Below are 17,509 nucleotides of genomic sequence, written 5' to 3'. Positions count from 1 at the left end.
AACACTGCATTTCGATACAGAAAGCTAATAAAGACATCCAGATGCACTATTCTCCTGATACAAGCAACAAACAAATGAATTTCTATTATTTTATACGTTTTAAGCGAGATACAGGAACTCAGGGATTAGTTGTTGTAAAATGTAATAATAAGAGTGGCCCAATTTTTTCACGTAGAAACCAGTCATTTTTCTCATCTCCCCAGCAAATCTAGATATGTTATGCTTATTCTTCGAGGACAACATTAAGTCCAGGGAAAGACAAAGGAAGAGCCGATGTGAAACAAAGGTTAACGCTGATCTGAAGATACAAGTTCAGCAAAATGAGGATGCTTTTCTAGTGCGCTAATTCTGGCACACAACAACAAAGAAAAAGGATTTCTCTGACTCTTCAATTCACTATCCTATGAGACTCAGAATTCATTCTCTTCAGAAAATGGGTAAAATGCACATCTGCATCAGTATAAATACAACTTATTTCATATGTCTGTAACGATATATATATATATAAAATGGACACACACAGAATGAGAATGAAAATTTTTTATTTAGCGAAATGCAGGCATGCATGTGAATATTGTCTGTAACCAAACTGACCCCATGAACAGATACATGTTCTTTCAGGGTCAGTCTGGGGGGACAAATATATCCATTTCTTGTTTAAAGCTACTCCAGATCCCTTTCCTTCTTTCTTTCTAAAAGCACTAAAGAATAATTCCAACTCGCACATCCTGATAAATGACTCTAAAAAGCAGGGCAAACGGCACTTGCAAAGATACACTAACATTGATCTTTTATCATTAAAAATACTCCAATTGTGCTGGCAGTCTGTCAGAAGGGCTTGTACTTTGGATTTTCATTCAGCCTTCCACAGACTGAGGCACAGCCAGAGACACAGAGACAGTCGCTGCCTGAAGGAACTTGCAGATTAAAAATAGACAAATCATACTAGACGGGGAAATATTTAACCCCATCTTAAACATGAAGAACTGAAGCAGACACAAGCAAGCGATTTCCCAATGTTTCTCCAGGAGTTTGTGACAAATTTTATGACGAAACCTACCATTGACAAACCTCCCATTTATTTCCTTTATTATGATGAAGGAATTTTTTCTAATTGAAGTCTCATTTGCTATGGGTATGTTAGATACTTCATTAGATGTCTAAAGTCAGTCGTGATTCTCATTATATTTTTAAGCTAAAGCAAATAGCTATCCTTGTTTATCTAAGCATACAACTAACTACATTTCTATTACACTGATGTTCACAATTTGCCTTCGTTTCGTGTTCGTTTCTAGCCAGGGAAGTGCCCAAAGTCTTTGGGAATAGTCAAAGACTATTTTATCACAGAGGTCTTTAATGCTCTTTGCACTTTTAACAATTTACTACTCCAGAAATGCACCCTAAACCAGACTCCAAATATAATGAATTATTGAGCATTTTAAAAGTTTCAGAAGCACAAAAATACACACTAGTCCAAATAACAGGTTTTTTTCTAGTATTATAAGAAAAACGTTAAACTAACAGACATAATAGCCGTCTCCTCCCCTCCTTGTCTTACTAACAAGGTCCTCCCTTTCAGAGTCTAAACTCTCTAAATGTAAAATTCTACAACCTCACATCACAGCAGCAATTCAATTACCCAAGTCACCACCAGCAGCAAACGTGCAGCATATGAGTGGACTTCAGGACATCACATACATGAACAGTACACAACCACCTAGCTACAGTCTAAGAATCGTTTCACAGAAAAGTTGAAATTACACATAAAATATTACTAAAATGAGCATTATTAACTTGACAAACACTTGCTTCACACATTGCCAACAAGAATACCGAGTCCTGTTGACTACCCCCATGCAAGCGAAGCCATGGAAGGCAGGGTGTTGCGCAGGCATCTCCAAGAACCTGACCTGAAAATGAAGATACCAAGTGCCAACGGGTAATGGCAAACCAGAGGGTCCACGAGCAGTCTGTACAGCTATACAACCCACCTGCATCGGTGAACTGCATATTTACATCTTAGAAACAAGGACTGAAAATCTTTAGTGGCACGTAAACGCAAGTCCAAATGCTTTCCTCCTCGTGCCCCATCAAAACTCGGATAGTTGAAAGACAAGGAACAATAGAGAAATATTCAACACACTTTTGTGTCCAGTGACAAAGAAGAGACCCAATTATATTTCTAGTGATTTGACTGTGTTCTAATAAATTCTAACAACTCCCATTTTAGTAAATGATATTCTGATTTATTAATTCGTGTGGCTGTGGAAATTTCAAGAGACAAACTATTTTACAGTAAAGGTGATATCTAAGATCAAATTCCCATTATATTTTAAAATATTATTGAGCAGCAATTTTTATGCTTCTACATATGCATACATATTTTATGCTTCTTTAATTTTAGAGCCTCATGCTGGCATTACATAGCAATGCATTGCTGAATTTTTAGTACTGAGATCCTTCAGATGTGTTTAATGCAACATTCTCTAGGTCAAAAATAAGCCTCACACCAAAACTGACCTGTTCTGTACTTTACACACCATTTCACAGCCCCAAAACACACCCTTCTATCTTTCCAGGCCCTGCTCTGGCCCTCCCGAAAACCGCAGAGACTCCTTGGAATGATTCTCCCATCCTGGTACTGGCCATACCATTAGATATACAGAGCTTCTTGGTTGGACAGGAAACGATCCTTTCTGAGAGGCAGCTACAGAGGCTGGAAACGAGGTGGTGGGTGCTGAGGAGCTTAGCGCACGTGCGTTTACGGAGAACGTTGCTGGCACTGTTGGAGAACGACTGTATTGAGGGTGTATATACAACAGGGAGATGAGTTGGAGGAGGGAAAAGCCTGAAGACATCCACTTTGTTGTGAAGCCCCAAAGTTGAACGCAGCTAGTAAGAGTATATATCTACAAAGGCCCTGCTTAACACTCTTGTGCAGTGTAAGACTGTTTCAGAAAATTAAGCCTTTGGGAAACTGGAGATTTTGGATTTCAGCTTCACCTGAAAAAGTTGTCACTTCTGAATATATTTTTCAAGCCTTGAAGCTCAACAGTGACCGACTATGATGACAAATCATCTTCAAATGTGTTTCATACTCATAGTATGGTGGGACTTCTCAAGCATACAAACTGTAAGGCTCTGAATTTTTTTTTTTTTTGTGAAAGTGCCGACTGTACTAAACTAAAATGCAAGTTTAAGCAAAGCCTTTTCTACTATTATATTCATTACAGATACATATTTAAGGGACGAACTGTATGTTATTAAAATCTTGCAGAAAATCAAAATCCTTCAAAAGTAAATGGATTTTTTTCTAATAAATAGTCTACTATCTGAAATCTTTGGAAACGTCAAGAGGACTTTTCAGACAGGATGCATATGTTGCTAAAGTGGAACATAATCTACTTTATTTCCAGTATTTCTGGTTACTCACTAATAAAAGAACATGTAAGTCTTGGCATTCTCAGGACATGCCAAATTGTAATGTCTTGGTGGGATTTTCTCAGGCTAAAAATTAAAATCTTATTTTAGCAACAGTTCACATCAATTATATTTGAATTGCAGTTCTCAGTGTCAAAAGAGGACAAAACCACAACTATGTGGGAATTTCAGAAAAAACAAAACGAAACATGATAAGGAAACTATGCAAGTTATTTCTTCTTAACCTATCAAAGGAAAGGACTATAAATTTCTTAGCACAACACTGCTCTGTCTGCTGAGGAGTTACTGAACTGCATGCACATATATATCTTTATTTTATATGATTAAAACCAATGCCACATAACATAAATACAGCCACAAAGAAAGGTTCAAACTGGAAATTAAATATAAATGAGGAAGCAGGTAATTAAACAGGCCCAAAAGAAGAAAAGGGTTCTGCAAAACATTCAGAGATAGTTAGCGACAGTGCCAAAAGTTACAGCATAAAAATCACTAACTTCACCATACTGCTGAACTTAAAAGGACACCTTGAAAAGACACAGAATGACGCAGGTTTTTTCCCACAACTTCTGCGAAGCAAACTAACTAGCTACCACTTCAGTAGGCTCTCTCATGGCATCACCACCACCATGGGTTTTCTATCTGTGGTTATAGGCGATTCTCCTTTTGGATCAAACTCCATATTAAAATACAGAAGGTATACTCTCTCTCCTAGAACCAATTAAAAAAAAATTAAATATCAGGATAGTTTTTGGCAGTTCCAAACTTCTGTCAAAACCCACAAATAAAAGCCTCCTCAGGGGGCCTTTAAAAATTATTTTAACTCAATGAATTAATTGATCTGCTTTTAAATTAATTCTACACACAAGTAGTCACGGCTGGAAGATTAACATATACATACTGTGGTCCTAATGGAGTAATTTCATCCTTATGGGATGATTTTCTGTGTGCGCAAATACTGTAAAGGAAAGCCAGCATGCGGGACGTAAGTGCAAGTATCGCAGCATGCATGCCAGACTGCAGGGTAATGGGCCAAATCTTTTAGTTACAGCGAGCTGCAAGTGCCAGCAGCAGAGAGGCCATTCGCAGTTGTGGAGCACTGCTTTTGGGGATGGAGGCTGGTTGTTCAGCTTCTATACGCTATGCACTACGTACAAGTAAAATCTTGATTAATCTTCATCAGTTTTATTTTTGGGGGTGGAAATATCCATATGATCAAAAAACAACTCAGGAGAAAGTGCAGAATGAGAACTTCATTAATTTCTTGTAATTCTGCTTGTCTGCTGAGGTCTAAACATCACAGGATATAAAAGATGAGTGAAGAACTCAGTCCTCAGGACTGTTGCACCTAAAAAGACCTACCAGTAAGATTCCTTATGCAGAAGGCCAAACAGACATCCACTTGTTTGACATAATGTGTTTATGCAGCCATCTCACCCCTTCACCCTATGTCCTGGACAGAGACGTCTTCTACAGTTACCTGTATCAAGCTTTAACTGCAGTAATGCTTTGTCTTCACTTCAGCTTCCTCAAAAATAATTCCGAGATTTCTGTCCTCCTTCCTGGAGATGCTGATATCCAAAGCAATTTTATCAAGAGGGTATGAAAGCCCACAAGTTTATTCAGTGTCCATTAAAGCTACCAGACTAGTGTGCAACATCCCCTGTCTATCAGGGGGTGGGAGAGATTGTCAGTCCTGGAAAAAAAGTCCCCCAAAATCAAAGCACACACTCCCCCCCCTTCTCTTCTCACCTCCCAATGGATCTATTTGGTACAATTCAAAATTAAATGCTTCTTTACTCTTCGGTTTTTAGACAACAGAGTTATTTTCATTCAGGAGCTTCCCATGAAGAGAGATTTGTTTCTTTTCTCTTTTTTCAGTAGAATTTCAGAATTCTGGATTTTGTTAAGGCTGCAGCTTGCAAACAAAATTTCTATCTCCTTTCAAGTATTGACTAGTCACATGTTCCCAAAGGACTAATTTCAGGCAAACTGCTTACACAGATAACAACCTCTCCGAAGACTGGGAAATTTCCCTTTCAATGCCACTGCAATTTAATTCTTTATCTGGGGTGTCTCTTCTAGCAAACACAGCATCAGTGCTGTTTATACTTGTATTAACATGCTTTGAGTTGTACTTTTTCCCTGTAGAAGCAGCAATAAATTTCAAGTCATGAGCAAGTTGGTGTTACTCAGGGGAAAGAAAAATTGTACTAACAGAAACCCCGCTAGGGATTTTTCTTCTCGTTGCAGTGTCTTACATTAAATGATTTGCAGTTACTCCCCTGTGAGTCCAATTCTCAATAGTAGATGTGAGATATACTGTAGGAGCCTGAAGACTGTGTAAATAGAGCAGCTTTTGAAAGTAGCCAGTTTTAACTGAGAACACTACACTGTTTAGTTACATGAGTTAAAAATCACATTCTGGCTCTACTCTCTCTATTGTTCTCTGTGCTCAAAAAGAAAAATATTCCTCTGAAACCTGCCTGTAGCAGGCAAGGGAGAGCCACACTTCAGCAAAACAATTTTTTCAAAATCTAAAGGTTAGTGCAGAAAGGCGCCTCAAAGCAAGTGAGGCACGTGACATCAATTTTGAAAACAATAAGTTGCTTCTCCCCTCTAAATCACCTGGAGTGAAATTAGGGAAGGCCCTTCTCCCAAGAGAATGTCACTAGTCACTCACTAGAGGACGCAGGACAAGAAGTGCGTGCAATATATGGATTATTTCTACACTGGACCTCTGTTTGGACTCTCATGTATGAATTGTGGATATCCTTCAGGAGATCTGCAAGGCCTCCAAGAGTGACTCCCCACAGTGACTTTTCTACCATCTTGATTTCTTCAGGGCTAAACCTAGAAAACCACATTCCTTTTCCAAGGAACACCCATCTATAAACTGAAGATTCCTCTGACATACATCGTGCTATGGGTTCAAATACACCCTGTGGCTATCATTAGCTTGTTTAGCTTTTGACACAGTGTATAAATCTGTTACAGGCATTCAAGTATAAACCCCAAAGTCTGTATAGTCAAACTGCTAGTGCGGAAAGAAAAAGAACTGAAGTCTCTTATGGATTCCAATTCCTCATTTTGGCCATTTAAATTCATGCTTACTTCCACTCAAACTTTCTCATTTTTTTGCCTTTTTAACCCTCTAAGGGTTTACATCAACCAAATCCAGCTCTGACAAAGACGCAGAGCTCTATAGCTGCTCAGAAGTTCATCAGCGCTAGTTCTCCTTTGAGTAGGGGGTTGCAATAGAGATGGTGTCTCATCGCAATAAAAACTAACACATAATGAAAACACAGCTATTTTTTTCCAAACTTATGCTAAGACTGCATTACAGATCAAAAGAAAAGTCAAAAAGTCCCCCCTCAAACAGCAATTTGGAGGACCGCGAACAGCTTAATGGTCCAGAGGCTGAATCAAAGCAGAATAACAAATGCTACAAATAATTGTCATCTATTCTGCAGAAAAGGTCAGAAAGTTCAGAAAGTTTTCTGCAGAAAGTTCCCACACAATCTAGTGCCACCACCTAAAATCACAATGCCTCATTCTCAGTAAATACATTAATTCCTCAAAAAGTTCTTGACACTCTTGAAAGTTTTAACCCACAATGGATCAATTTGACCTCCTGGGCTTCTGAAAGTCACACGCAACTGGTGCCACTCAAGACTGGAAAAGCTAATGCCTAAATTAGGGAAGAAATTTTCCTTTCCCCTCCCTCTCTTCAGCTCATAATAAATTGGACAAAGCAATCTGGGTACAGTGGTTTCTTTACGGTCATCCAATGGCAAACCGCAAATTCCCAAGTGCACTTAACAAGGAAACCAGTCAAGAGCAAGCTTCAACATCCTTTTATCAGAAGTAACGTCTTAACTCCAGCACAATCTAGATCTTGGCTAGAACATGTAGTGGACATGGGGACATCTATCAGTAGCTCTCAAGAGCTAGTAGAGAATTATCCTACCTTGGTTGTCTTCACAGCTATCAGCTGTTCTGAACAGTTCTGAATACTACACATAACTAAACCCCTGAGAGACTAAGACAATTCAATTGGCAAGGAGTAAGGTCTTGGTAACATCGTCTACGTACAAGATCTGCTCTCCATTCCCGCCCACTGGCTTCCTGTAGAATAAAGCATAAATTCTTATTTTCAAGGAACTCAATGTCCTGGCTTCAAGATCCCTAAAAGACTGTTTCAAGTTCTGTGAGACAATCACGACTAGCAACTTTTGTGTCTAAAATAAAAATAATTCATCTGTACAACTAAGATTTTCCTGGAGACCAGCTCTAGACAGTGCAGAGAACTATTACAGAAACCACGGACCATTATCACCATCTGCTTTTCAAACTTACCTCCTGTAACAAACCTATGGCACCTGCATTTATACAGGCACGTTTTATACCTACGTACAACATAAAAGGCTTCCAAACCAAAACACTCCTTGAAATATGCTTCTTAAGACCAAATGTGCGACTGATATTTGTCACAACCCATACCACACCACTGTAAATTATCCACCTGTCAAGTGAGGCTCACACACCTATAGGCTCCCCAGCATGAGCCTATACAGAGTAATATGCTACTACCATCTTCTGCTGCACCTGTAGCCATCGGTCTTGAGTAGGAGAATTTTAACACAGAACTTGAATTTTGACAACTGGGAACCCAGAGTTGAACTAAAAAACACAGACCAGTGGCACTGACAACAAGAAAACATGGAACTGCAGAGAAACAGCAACAGAAGATCCCATTACCAATGCATCTCTTCTTTCTCCTCCTGGTGATGTTCAGAGCTTTTTCCCCACCTCACAGAGCTCTCTCTTAAATTATTTCTTCCCACAAATGTGTCTCATTATTCCTCCAGTGCAAGACTGCTTACAACTCTTACTACAGTCAGGGTTGTTAGATGGCTGATGGTTATTCTGTTTTTAGGGGTAGAGTATGCACAGATCTATCTCCTTAAGAACAAAGAGGCAATCTCCAGATTGGCACAGAGTTATACCCACAACTTCCCACACATAAATACTCAGCTGGATAAAGTGAGACTGACTAAAAAAACCCAGCTGTTCAAGGTATTTATAATACAGGACTCACTTACTATCTGAACACTTAATTTAAAAAGTGTTTCCAAACCTACATTTTGGTAGTGACTCCTATGTTCAGTAAATGCTCTCATTTCACAGAAGTGCTCAGTTTTAGCAAGCTGCAATAAAACAAGAAAAATCGGAATAAATTAAGAAGCACTATGAAACAAAGTATTACCAGGAATCGTTCCTCTTTTTCAAGCCAGCGCTGATCTTCTTCCATCTCTTGTTGTTGTCGTATCAATCTCTCCTCCATAAGATGTGTGGGTAGAACCTGGCCCATTCCTCGTATGTCCAAAGTGCCCGAATCCTACAAAACAGAGTTTATTCAGTCTCACAATTTGTATAAACAGCTGCAAGAACTTATAAAAGAACAGATTTTTAAAAGCCCAAATCCACAACAGCAGTCAAGCAGAGTTCCTTCAACTCCTTATAAGCTGAAGCAGACCATCAGAAGAAACTCCTTCCAACTACAAACATTTTATCTGCCTTGCTCCTAATCACTGGAACCAAAAAGATTTGAAAAATTCTGTTCTGTTTTTCAGTAATGTTGTCACTTCATATATTGCACTTCATTTAAGTTGGACAACAAAAACAGGTTTATCAATTTTGTTTTCTTGGTCTTGAGCAATAATGTAACTATTCAGCTGTTAAAAGCTGCAAGACACATTTTTTCACCCAAAACAAACATGCTTTCCAGTTTTAGCTGACACTTGCAAAGCAGGTCACAAAAACATTTTAAATGATTTTTTAATAAGTTTTTATACATGTCTTAAGCTTATAATACTGAATATAACATATCCCAATGCTGTCTGGAAATCATTAGCAAGTAGTATATAAATCAGTATTCTTAAAGAACCCAAGGGGAGTTTGGTAACAAACTTCACTGAGAGTGTTTTTAGGTAACCAACTTCCCAAGCTTTTGTGAAAACTTTAGGTGTAACTTACTATTACGAACACATGCAAAGCATTCATATCCTTGTCTCTAAATTGGAGAGACATGGATTTGACAGATGGACCACTCGGTGCATAAGGAATTGGCTGGATGGACACACTGAAAAAGTTGCGGTCAATGGCTTGATGTCCAAGTGGAAACCAGTGACGAGTGGCGTTCCTCAAGGGTTGGTATTAGGACCAGCTCTGTTTAACATCTTTGTCGGAGACATGGGCAGTGGGATTGAGTGCACCCTCAAAAAGTTTGCTGATGACACCAAGCTGCATGGTGCAGCTGACACGCTGGAGGAGAGGGATGCCATCCAGAGGGACCTTGACAGGCTTGAGAGGTGGGCCTGTGCGGACCTCATGAGGTTCAAGAAGGCCAAGTGCAAGGTCCTGAACATGGGTTGGGGCAATCTCAAGCACAAATACAGGCTGGGCAGAGAACAAATTGAGAGCAGCCCTGAGGAGAACAACTTGGGGGTGTTGGGTGATGAGAAGCTCAATACGAGCTGGCAATGTGTGCTTGCAGCCCAGAAAGCCAACAGTATCCTGGGGCTGCATCAAAAGAAGCGGGACCAGCAGGTCGAGGGAGGTGATTCTCCCCCTCTATTCTGCTCTTGCAAGACTCCACTTGGAGTATTGTGTTCAGCTCTGGGCCCCGCAGCATAAGAAAGACCCATGGACCTGTTGGAGTGGGTCCAGAGGAGGGCCATGAAAGTGGTCAGAGGGATGGAACACCTCTCCTATGAGGATAGGCTAAGAGAGTTGGGGTTGTTCAGCCTGGAGAAGAGAAGGCACTGAGGAGACCTTATTGCAGCCTTCCAGTACCTGAATGAGGCCTACAAGAAAGCTGGAGAGGGACTTTTTACAAGGGCATGTCGTGATAGGACAAGGGGTAATGGCTTTAAACTGAAAGAGGGTAGATTTAGATTAGATATAGGGAAGAAATTCTTCACTATGACGGTGGCGAGGCATTGGAACAGGTTGCCCAGAGAAGTTGTGGATGTCCCACTCCTGGAAGTGTTAAAGGCCACGTCGGATGGGGCTTTGAGCAACCTGGTCTAGTGGAAGGTGTCCCTGACCATGGAAGGGGGGTTGGAATGAGATGATCTTTAAAGTTCCTTCCAACCAAAACCATTCTATGACTCTATGATCCTATATGCTTCCACCAACACTATATTCAAGCATGACATAGTTAGACTAAGTTGTTTCTACAGTCAATAATCTACAGGGATGTTGAACTACTTGGGACTACAACCCTAAACTATATACAGTGTGAACAACAACAGCACAGCAGCAAGTTGCAATGGCAGAATATATGGCCAAATCAACCAAGAGTAAGCAGAGGCAAATTGAAGACCTGGACACCTATCTGCTCGCCTGTATTTAACAAGTAAGCCTCAGTTATCACTTAAATGTTTATCAGAGGCACAGGGAATAGAGCATTGGTTAGAGAGGAGATGGATTTAAGACAGAAGCTGCACAAAGTGAATCTTTGTGGGAGGATAAAATGGAATGAAAAAAGTATAAAATATTGGAGGAGAACAGAAAAAAAAATGACAGAAGGTTAAAGGGGGAATTAATTTGATGTTCGTTGCAGCAGCTCTGTGAAATCATGACAGGCTGAAAAGCACCTAACAGGAATACAGCTCAATAACAGTTTTGCAGACCAGTTCATTTTCTGTTCTGGATAAGTTACAGAGAAGCCTCAGATACTTTAGCTATGCTGGATATCTCCCACGAGAGGTATTTTTAAACAGTAATGATATCACATATTTTTACATTAATGTTCCCATCTCTATTAACAGCATTAAGTTTCAGTAAAGCCTTCTTTTAACAAATGCAAAATATTTGCTATCACTCACTTAGTTAAGATAATAAGTAGTAATAACTTCATCAAGAATTTGTGTAGAGAGTACACTGTGTGCCCAACCTCACATAGGAGGATTTGTTTCAAAAAGAACAGAATTCAGTCATGACTCCCATCCCACTGCAGTAAGGCAATTTAAAAAATACCAGAGAAACAATTTTCCTACAATAATCTCCAGATGTACCTAAATAATAAAAAAGTGTATTTACTGTACAGAGCGCAACAACAGATGTATCAGTTCACGATACCTCCATGTTTGGTTGCCACACTGATATTTCCTGAGGTCGATGGTTCCAGGAATCTGCTTGATCCAAGAGAGAAGCCTGCCCAGGATAAATGCTGCCTGCCATGGCTGGTATCCCATGAGAACCAGGGTAGCCAGACACCTTTGGGGGGTGGGGAGAAAAAAAAAAGAAAGAGTTATATTAATAAAGACCTATGCTTCCCCATAATTAATAGCTTCCCCCCCCAAGGGAGCAAATATGAGAGCGCAGAAATGACTCAGTTCAAGCAGTCACTGAGAGGGAGGAGGAGGAGGGGAAGCAACATCAGAAGAAGGAAGCCAAGCCAAAATATGACACAAAACGTCATTTTTAAGTCTTTGAGGATGCCTATCATAACAGTACCTACTATATACTGTAGTTATATAGAACTATAACTTTTGAGGATAACTATAACTATTTGAGGATGCTTATCAAAACAGCAGCATTAGAAAGTATGTTTTAACCTCTGCGGCCAAGAAGATCAAAGGCCTCTGATGAACAAAAATAAACCTATTGATACATTTGTAAGAGCTACACATGCAGAGCTGTTATTCAAGTTAATAGGAGCCTGCACACACCACCCTACAGAGCCACATAAAAATGTACCCCCTAGTGTATGTTACAAGCTTAAGTCTTGAGTGACAGCATGTAATTAGTGTGCTTAGCTGCATGGCCTGAGAACTTCTCCACAGGAAAATCAAAGTAGTTCTAATGAGTCTGAAGTACTCATTAAAACACTGAAAACCTCCCCCTCTCCGTGGAGAAAAAAAAATCTCAACCGAGACTGCTGTATATGGCTGTAGCTTCGAACAAACCCAAGAATGCTTAAAGTACTTTCATGACAAACTTTTGTTTTAAATTTCTTCAGCAGTGTTAGGAAGAAAAGCAAAACCTGCGAGTATATGATGTTGTAGATCTAAAGGTGGCTACCAGCCAACAGAAAATAAAAATGTTTCAGAGAATCATCAGGGAGCAGAGTATCAATAAGCCCAAGGAAAGTCCACCAGTTAATGCCATTTTACAAGGCAAGTAATTTTACAGCTTAGCACAAATGTTAACAAGAATACCACATTCTTTCAATAAATATGAACGTCTGACGTGTTTCATTGCAGTTTTAGGAATCTGAACACCGTATCAGATATGAAAATATCTGCCATCTGGAATAAACTACCAGGCTCAGTTTGGGGTTTGTTCTGATGTAAAACAAAAACCATTTAACAGAACTGAATAAAAATAAACCGCGTAAGAAGTGAATCAATCCCACCAGCTGCAACTGAGTTATAAACGCCACATTTGAAAAAATACATGCACAGTGTTAAATGTAATACCTGGTAATGATTTGGCTGTACCATATGCTGTGGACTTGGATAAAACCCTTCACTGGATCTCGGACTGGGGTAACCAGGCCTACTGGGCTGTAAACGTAAAGGAATTTTTAGATTCTTTAGAAACAGAAAACCAAACCCAGAAAATTACTCTTTGGTGAGACAAACATTTATAGGTGGTGCACCACAAAAGCAAGCTCAAAAACCCCCTGAAATAAATATTCTAAAATGACTAACAGGCTTTTTTAAGCAACTAAAATTAAGTTTTCCTCCATTTTTGTTTTGAAATGGAAGCAGCTGAATTGTTTGCTAGGTATGTTAATAAATGATGCTTGCTCTGTGAATTCTTTGTGTATATTTAATTGCTTGCACTAAATGACCTGCTCTGTGCTGTTCAACTCTAGAGAAGACATCAGCTAAGAACATAATTCTTAAATCAAGTTTCCAGGTGCAAATATTGCATTGTTTCTAAGTTCACAATCTGCAGTACATAAAGTTTTGCTATTAATTTGTTGCTTTTGTGACTGTTCCCAAAAGTAAATTCTTTTGCTTCAGTCAGAACACAAATCAAACTGGTTGGTTTAGCATGAGTATTTCCATGTGTTATTCTGAAGACTAAAGTTAGTTCTGATAATTAACTTTTGTGTAACTAATTGCCTCAACATGGAAGGTGCTTTTGATCATAGTCTGAACTCCATAGCCACTTCATTATCCATGCTTTGTTTTGCAACCCATTCCCAGCCTAGAAAAAACAAGACAAGAACTAGCTTCTATTAGAAAGGACAGCTAAAGAACAGCTATCAAGAGTCTTTATCTGACTACCTTGCTTTACCCCTTCAGGAGAAGGGCAATATTTTACACGTAAACAAACAAGATGTATAATCACAGGAATACAGGAGAAAAGTCACCAGAAAATTCAGACAGCACTATTACAAAAAACTGCATTAAAAGGAGCCTGGTTTTCTGCACACATTGAACAGCTCATTCTTTTGCCAGAATAGGTATAGAAATTTCACACTACTGAAAGAAGTAATGTTGGAAAATGTTGCTCAGAACAACATACTTTTATCTTCCAAGCAGAAGTGTTCCGTTATTTTGTTTGATATTAACCTCCAAAGGTGTATTTGGGTTTTTTTTTGATAAGGAACAGTGCTGCTGGGTGTTTCAGGAGGAGAAAAACTAACCCAAGAGAGGGAAAAAAAAAGCTAAACCTCATCATTCTGCAAATGGGCTCCTTCAGTCCTTCTGGCAGTTAAAGATGACCATCACATTACTTTGAGATTGCAGAATTTTATCATCACTTTATGAAAAATGTCATTATCGTTCTGTACTAGGATCTTTTTTGTCTTACGTTTCTAACTGAAATGACTGTGAGACACAAGTAATTTCATAGTACCAATTGTGATATCTGTGAATTATTTGAGAACATGTAGAAGTTTAAGGCTATAAATGAAATAGAGTTTAAGCCCTATAAAGACCTGAAACTTGCATAATGAACTGTTGGAAGAAAAAAATCAGTTGTCATCATTAGAAAATTAGATAATAAGAGATACTTAAAATCCCATATCTATGAAATTCATCTTGTTCAAATGTCATTAGTATGCACGTCCGTATTTTACACAAAAAGACTGTATAAAAAAAACCTAACCAACAACTGCCTCACATATACGGTGAGGACATACTGACCCCCTCAAAAAAGATATGCAGTGGTTGAATTAATTTAAATCTTAACACATCTTTTGTCAAGTGTTTCAGTTCATACATCACACCCAAAGCTCTAACAATGATCATTTCTAACACGGTGTAGCTCATATATTACATTAATAAAAGCTATTTATTCTGTTTGGATTAGCCCCAAAGTCTGAAGACCAAACAAATTCTTCAAACAAGGTTGTCATAATTAAGTAGCATATTGTTCCAATTTATGCAGTTTATCTGCTTCTGTAACTCGGAACATTATCTGTTTATATATACACCAAATCCTGCTAGTTAATCTCAGATGACTAAATGGGTTGATGGATTGTTTGCTGTTTTTAACTCTGAAATGAAAGCAACAATTCCAGTCCCCATATTTCTTGGTTGCCATAAAGGTATCAAAAGGCAGAACCAAGCTCGGAAATCTATCAGGCAACCACCTGGGTATGGGGTAACTAAACAAAATAAAAATACACTGCCTTCCTACATCTGTTGGGAGACGTGGGCAGCAGAAGGTGCCACATGAGTACTACCGAAATCATTATCTGCATCAGAGCTTGTGTAGAGAGCTACAGGAATTCATCGCAAACTGATCAGGATGCAGATAATATTCCACAGTACAGCGGTGACTGCAAAAAATTAAATTCTTCAAAATACAGGCTTGATCCTTCAAAGTGCAAAATAACTCCGATGAGAAGCAGACAAGTTACTGAGAGAAGAGAGTGCTCAGCAACTGGTGAGCTTAGACTACCACAGCTGCAGAACACATCAGCGACATCCAAACAGGACAGACATGTAATGAAACAAAATGAAGTGTAAACTAAAACACATAAGGTCCTTGGAAGCAAACCCCTAATTTTCTGTCCAGAATAAGGAAAATGCAATTAATTGATTTCTATCCTCTCACTGATGTGTTATAAATAGACTTCAGAGTGGTCTGAAAGCTCACTAGCTAACATTTCACAGGAATGCTACAAGAAAGAAGAATAAAGAAAAGGCCAGGAAACAATTTTGTGGCAACTATGGTAGTCTTTTACAAGTTAAACAACAAGAAACAGAAAATCATTAGTGCAATATTATAGCATGGATCAGTTCTAATAACAGTTCAAGTAGAGACGGGTCATTTCAGGCAAGTATTAGCACATGATGACAAAATTGGCTAGAATGCCATTGTCTGAATGAACCCACCAAAGGAGGCTTTGAAGAAATAAATGGAATAAAAAGGGGGTTTTTGTTTGTTTTTTAAACACAAACATAATTTGCAGTCTTAGCTACCTTGGGAGGAGCTTCATCTGATCCTCCTGAGTCCCAGGATACCGTAACTTGTCGCCTGGATTCCATTCTCATTCGTTCTTCTTGCTGCAGTTTCTCTTCCTCCAGTATTGTACTAAGAAAAACATTACATTTAAGTAAAACTCCAGTTCGATGTCTAACAAACACCTCTCCAGAGCTCCCACATTTTTCAGACTAATGAATACTATTCGACAAAGTGATTGAGAACTGAAACACAAACTTATTTTACTTATACTGGTTAGGTTTCTGAAAATCAGTATCAGGAAGAAATACTTCTGTAGGATTACCAGCGTGCTTTTAAGAACAGAAGCAGCATCAAGTTTTTAGAAAGCCGTGGTTGATCTTGTACAAAATTTTTTTTGCATGTTAACAGTTCTTTTGATGTGTAATTACACAGAGAAATCCTCAAAGACAATAAATCGAGCACTTACTTGCATGAAAACTTATTTTTCACAACAAAATATTCTACTGAACTGCTGCAAAGGTTCAAAACAAACTGAAAATGTTCTTTACTGAAACTCAACAGAGCTTCAGTTCACTGGGATTTTTTTTCTTTTTTCAACAAAGCAGTCAGAAAACATTTTAAATCTATGTCTTCAGCTCTTACATTTTAGCCTAACCAGGAACACATTCAGCAAACAAATTTAGCAAAACAGAAATATCTGACAGTATTCACTCAGCTTCTAAACATTCAGGTCAAAAGGCTACATTTTCAACAAAGTACAAGACAGTAGTAAAACTAGTTTGCTACTTACCACTGTTCTGACTATTAAAAAGACTGTTTGAAGTTCAACGTGATACTGCTGCCTCCACAGCAGCCTCCTCCCAGTTCTGCTATGTGGATTATTAATGTTGGATATTTGCCATTTGAAAAATACTCAGAATGAAGCTTTGAAATAGGGAGCTGCAAATTCGTTGGAGCTGCATGCTACATGGATATTCTGGCGATGTGAGTAGGGTAGATTATTTACATATCGATATCCCTGGTATAAAGATAATCCTGTAAAGGAGCTATTTCAGCTTCTTTATCACTCAAGAGTTTCGAGAAACAAAGCTAGGTTCTGAGTTTATCATCTCCTGTTCAGTCTGCTAAATAACCACCCAGAATTACTCATGCAGGGGATGAGATCAACTACAGTAATCTATTCTAATCTTGGAACTTTATTGCTTATTTCAAGAATAAATTCCTGCTTGGTTGGAGACAAGAACTTTGCTTTTCCTTACTCAGCCAAAAAAAAAAAAAATCTATGCCACTTCTAAAAAGCACGGAAGTCATCTCATCTCACTGCAGCTAAACCAAGTTTATAAGTATTGCTGCAATTTCAATCCATCATTGCTGAAGTAACACAAGAATGTGGAACAAAAACAAAATCAGACAAGTTATTTGCAAAAGTCATCCTGATATAACTACCACGGAAACACAGCTACAGCCCAATGGAGGGAAGTAAAAAGAGAAAATCTTTCTATTTTACCTCTCCCTTCTGAATAAGGAAAATGAAATATTTCCTACTTGAACCCATGAAGAACTAGCAAAACCCCACTGCTTTAAAGCTAGGTCACACTTCAGATATTCAGCATGCATTTTTACGTAG

At 38.7% G+C, this 17,509-nt stretch overlaps 1 protein-coding gene across 9 annotated transcripts in view; it reads right to left on the bottom strand.

Moving 5' to 3' along the window:
• Positions 1-17,509, bottom strand: part of PTK2 (protein tyrosine kinase 2) — a 232,081-nt gene that overhangs the window by 16,170 nt on the left and 198,402 nt on the right. For 7 of the 9 annotated variants that reach the window (XM_072851822.1, XM_072851825.1, XM_072851823.1 and 4 more), the window contains 4 exons: positions 15,900-16,011; positions 12,933-13,019; positions 11,590-11,727; positions 8,711-8,842 (listed from right to left, as the gene is read on the bottom strand). In XM_072851822.1, the coding sequence (XP_072707923.1) occupies positions 8,711-8,842; positions 11,590-11,727; positions 12,933-13,019; positions 15,900-16,011 (469 nt within the window). Of the gene's footprint in view, positions 1-8,585; positions 8,843-11,589; positions 11,728-12,932; positions 13,020-15,899; positions 16,012-16,672; positions 16,971-17,509 lie in introns of those variants that run through there. The other 2 variants (XM_072851829.1, XM_072851828.1) reach the window with 2 other exon arrangements.

This window comes from Ciconia boyciana, chromosome 2 (genome assembly GCF_034638445.1).
Source record: "Ciconia boyciana chromosome 2, ASM3463844v1, whole genome shotgun sequence".
Lineage (NCBI taxonomy): Eukaryota > Metazoa > Chordata > Aves > Ciconiiformes > Ciconiidae > Ciconia > Ciconia boyciana.
This window is presented reverse-complemented; position numbering and strand designations above follow the sequence as displayed.